Below are 5,594 nucleotides of genomic sequence, written 5' to 3' on the forward strand. Positions count from 1 at the left end.
GTGCTATATCTTCATTAACAAATTTATCTAGCATTTTATCGTCTACTTAAGGCTTGCTTTTGTTTTAGATATCTAGACGGTCTTCGACTAAAGGATTTCATAAACGCTTCTATGATTTCTAAGGAAATCCAAAATCTGTAAATGAAAATTATTTTCACAGTTTGCTACAAATCCTTTAGTAACCTACTGTAAAATGCTCTCCGAGGCTACTATTTAGCGTTACCAATCGTAGATATCCCTGTAAACTAAATACGGTATGCTCTCATAGGTATTAGAATTAAAGCCGCTTTGTTGTGATATTGATAATGTAAAGTGAAAATACGTTACACTGTGCAGTATGTGTTAAGGCACCAAAATGTCTAAAACAGGAGTCTTTATGTAGGTAAAGACATGGGTATCTTTCAAACTGTTAGATTGTGTACAGATACTTCACCGTACAATCCGTCATAGAAAGAGTATAAAAGCCGGGTGGGAGGGTTGGGAGTAAAGAGAGACATCTCGAACCGAGATATTCCTTATATAGCTTTTGTATTAGTAAATATTTTTAACCTATTACTCATATCTAATCTTAATCGAAATATGCTATAAAGTACCGTAAGCTATATCGTTAAGGCTTGCAATGTTGTAATCTACTTATATCTTTTAAATAATTATGCTGTATAATCATTCGCTTCTACTTAAAACATCAGATATTTAAATGATAATGATATAAGCTCCATTCATGCATCATCGGCGCCGATACTTCGTAGCCTTCAGAAACTGTAAGAACATCAAACTAGCTAACTATCGAATCTTTATGTTACCTTCATCTATTATCTTATTCAATATTGATGACTATACTAATAAATATCTATCAAACCTTTTTTAAATATAAATTTGCTGTAGTCTAAAAGATTCTAATATTACCAGTATCTATACTTCTAAATCTACGCATGTCTTCTGAATGCATTAAATATACATGCTTAATTTCAAATTTTTACTGAAATATTTAGGGTAATGGATCGAAATAATATGGGAAATCAGGGATATGTGACTCTAATAACTTTAACTCCAAATCTAATACAATTGTTAGTGAAAATAAATAATTAATAAGAATACAGATGCATTTACGTTGATAACTTAAACAATACTAAAAATATTGCTATGGGTAAATGCTATTTTATGTATCTGTTTTTCTTAAATATATACTAAACGGTAAGAGTGGCACATACTATTAATAAATACGCATAAATGTTTCAACCTATTTAATGTACCCTTTGTTATTTGAGACAGTATGCTTCGCAGATACTTGAAAATGCTAAATTTTCAATATAGCACTACTGTTTTAGATTTAATTAACTCGTTAAAAGTTCAAACTTTTATCGATGTCTTAAATATAGGTATCTCAGCGAAAATATTATCTCCGAAATTTGTCCCAAATTTCTGTCTTCAACTGCCTTTTCAAAAATACGCTATCTGTTAGTATTCACCTTCATATACCTGATAAAGAAGATTAAGAACTGCAATTTTAGCTCCATTTCTTGTTCATACATGATGAACATTAGCAGATTTCAAAAATTGTACGGATTATAATAAATTATTATCCATAATTTGTCTATAAATGATCCACATATGCCCAGAAATATACTACACCCTTACACATATAGTAAAATTTCGCCTTTTAAGTTCTTAATAATTCATGAATGATATTAGAACTTATGTGATTTCGAAGTTTCACCATCGGTTAGAGTATACATGTTTACTGAGTAATAGTAGCCATTTTGTAGTTATGACGATATAAAGTGTGCAGAAATATACTGGTGATATATAATTTATTTAGAATATCTAATACGTCTTTTGCATATCGAACAGGCACATAATTCTGTAATATTATCTTATACTGATAACTAATTTTATGCGACTACAGTATAAATTAGCTAGCCTTTAATAAAAATAGGCATCAGTTTAGTCTAGAAGAGATATGCAGTTTATTATGTCCTGCTTAGGATAAAGATTGTCATTATGATAAGAGTTTTACTATGGTAGACGTAGGAGAGTACTAGCCCGACAGTAGACTTCTGGTGTGTAATTTTTTCTAATTTTTTTTACTTTTCTCGTTACCAATGTCAGCTTGTAATAACTAGTGTCTTATATTTTGTTGACAGCCTAGGTAACTATTTAATTTTATGCCTGATTCATGATTAATTTTAAGCTAGTATTAGATTTTTACAATATTTGACTCATTATTAACGCCTATGAAATATTTGAAAGATACATTCTACGAACATGAAATAATAATTGAATTTTAAAATTAATAGAAATCTCAATAGCAATAACATCGAAAAATTAGATAGCTATTGTTTTTGGAGTATGCCAGAACTGAATTACCTGTAAGTAAAATTTTACAAACTGTAATGGCTAATGCCAATTACACGTACCACAATTAAAACTAAGGCTAGATCTCAAAAGATAATTAACATTGGCATAAGAAGTAAGGAGATTTCAGATATCCACAATATCTGAGATACTGCTAGCAGTAAAAACTAAATTCTTATTTCACTTTCACGATTCTTTCGCAGGGCTTTGAAAGATAATCCATTAATAACTTTTAATTACCGCTCTTTCGGTGGTGTAGCAGGCATTCGAAGCATGTAAGTACGTATATATATACTAGAATCTCCTATTTTTATGTAGTTCGATATAACATCAATGACAAAGGGATGATTTAAAGAGAAGAAGTTTTCATTTAGCAGTTTGACATAGAATGCGTTTAAGACTTTTGTACTTTCATCCATGTACATTTCAAGCATAACAAATAAAATTTCACGATTTCTTAATACTTTACTTTTTATTTATTGCACGTTATGATTTATTACCGGATGTACAATGTTGACGTATCTGTCACAAACTTCCGTGTGACAAGACAACGTTGTGATCGAATCTACGATCTCGCAATAATTTGTACGCCTTCGATTTACGTTATACTTCTAACCTTAGGAACTAAGAACTAACTTTTATTAATTTGTCCAATCGTTTAAATAGATTTTATCTACAAGCTTTTACACACCTCTTAGAATACTACTAATCCAACTATAGATATAAATGACCTTTAACACATCACAATTTAAATCGTACCGTCAACAATCTATATCTGGTTACGTACTCGCTTACAATATCATTGTAGCCGCAAGGCATGTACTAATTTGGTATGGTGAGTTAGTACCGTGACAGTATCATATTTGAATTACAAGTATATTATAAGTATAAGAATCTGAAAGGTTTCTCTAATTAGATCAAGCCGAATCTATATTTTTTGAGAACGTTTTACAGCTCAAGAGTCAGATCAACCAAACTTCTAAAGACTTAATTCTAAGTACTATAAGTGAAGATATAAAAAAGATAACGACAGAACTGAAACTGTCTACAACCATACAACCTAATAAAAGGAAGAACGTCTTTACTTACAACAGTTCGACCCCGAAAGCCGTTGAAATTCAACAAGTTCTTCAAAAGAATCTTCTTACACTCTCTACTCTAAATTTTCTGATTGCACTATCATGCACTATCATGTACAGAGTCTACAACGAGTATGATCAGACTACTATTAAAATTACAATTAGCTAGTAGCTAATAAATAAGGGTTATCAACAATAACTATGTAATGTAACTTAGTATTGTGATTGTAGACTGTTATCCATGTTTAGTTAAATATACGGTAGATATTTATCCTAAGAGATATTTGGTAGCTATAGCTATAGACTGTAGTGGTATAGACTCTATGCTAGAGTATAGATGACTATATACAGTAAGGTGTTGAGTTACTAATAAGATTATAGGTAAAAATAGAACTGTAAATCATATATTAGGATATGGTTAATTTATTGTACTTTGGCTGGTGTGAATAATGTCTACATAAATACTGTAGTAGTATCCATATCGGATTAATGATGGTCCGCAGTAGAATAGTCTTACTAAGAATAATTTAACTATGTGTAAAATAAGGTAAAAGGTTGCCGCGCGGATTGTAGCTGCGAATGCTACGAAAAATATAAAGCATGCAACTTTAGATTATTCTGTTAGTTCGTTCTAGAAGTCTTTAGTAGTAGTATTCGGCTAGAGTAGAACTGTATGTAGTTAATCTTTGTATAAGATTTAATAGAGCCTTATTTTTCTAAAATTTGGAATTTCGTGATTGATATATATCACAAACTAATAAAGGGTTATCAACAACTAATAAAAGTTTATCAACAACAACTAAAAATCTTAGTTGATCACACTGAAGCTACGATAAACTCTTGGGAGTCTGCACTCCGTCATACACCTGCTTCTAAAATTTATTTATTAATAAATTAAAATATTGATAAGAAAGGGCATCGATTCCATGGTGTATTTTGAAGTAGTTACATGCTAAATAAAATATTTAAAACAGAATAAATTTACTTACGTATTTTAGCACAAAACTACTTTACGAATTTATTAGCGCTGTAACGTGGAAAGGAAAAGTTCCCATATTTTCCCCAAAATGATATAACAAAACTATAATCATAAATTTCCCTGAAAGTTAATGCTACTCCCTACTTGCTGGAAGTCTATTCACAGCTTATGCTAGATGTTGAGTTCACACAATTAACTATTTTTTAATGGATATTTAAATTCAATACAATCCATTTTCAATACATTGATTTTAATAATTTATTTAATTTATAAAACGTTGAATCACTGGTAATATAGCCTTGAAATACCTATTTCCTTCTAATTTAAATTGTCCTTCGTCTATTAACTATAGACATTCGACACGTGAATACTTATGTTGCGTTGCGCCATCCTCAATAATTGTATGCAGACCAAATCCGAATCAATTTAGCCTATCTACATGCTTTAATATTTTGGCTCATGATTTATTGCGTGTATTTATCTGGGCAATTGGTATAATTTCAGTCGTTGGTAACACGGTTTCTATAAGATGGCATTCTCAAAAAAAATCTGCTAAAAGACTCGGAATAGTAGAAATGTTATTAATTAACTTATCGACTGCGGATTTTATCATGGGTATCTACCTAATTATCATAGCATCAGCCAATGTATATTATGCAAACCGTTATTATGAAGTTTTTGAAATATGGCTACGTAGTGTGCCATGTCTAATGGCCTCGTTTTGTATCTCATTATCGAGCTTAATGTCGACATTTGTGCTCTTTCTAATAACTCTAGATCGTTATCTGCACCTAGTTTATCCTTTTCAAAATTATCGTTTTTCTATTAAATTTACTTTCCTAGCATTGGTGGTTCTTTGGTTAATATCAATTGCATTAGTTGGATTACCAATTATTTATAGTATTAATCAACCGTCAATTAATCGTCTATACTCTAGCAATAGTGCATGCTTACCTGGTAATTTTAATAACCCATTTTTATTAACATGGCTATTATGTTATGCTGGATTAACCTTCGTCGTTTGGATTTTTATTGCAATCATGTATGCCGCAATTCTATCGACATTAGCAAATTCAAGCAAAGAAACTCATAGACGTTTATCAAAGAATGATAAAATTGTTCGCGCTAAAATGATTACTATCGTAGCAACGGATTTAATCTGTTGGCTACCATTATATATA

General features: G+C 30.6%; 1 protein-coding gene across 1 annotated transcript; it reads left to right on the top strand.

Annotated features, from left to right (window-relative positions):
• Nucleotides 1-4,829: 4,829 nt before the first annotated feature.
• Nucleotides 4,830-5,594, top strand: TRIADDRAFT_4321 (uncharacterized protein; the record flags this gene model as incomplete). The annotated part of the gene is made up of 1 exon (XM_002117157.1): nucleotides 4,830-5,594. A coding segment is annotated over one exon (765 nt), but the record flags the coding sequence as incomplete, so codon positions are not given.

The sequence above is a fragment of the Trichoplax adhaerens genome, genomic scaffold (genome assembly GCF_000150275.1).
Source record: "Trichoplax adhaerens TRIADscaffold_22 genomic scaffold, whole genome shotgun sequence".
Taxonomy (NCBI): domain Eukaryota; kingdom Metazoa; phylum Placozoa; class Uniplacotomia; order Trichoplacea; family Trichoplacidae; genus Trichoplax; species Trichoplax adhaerens.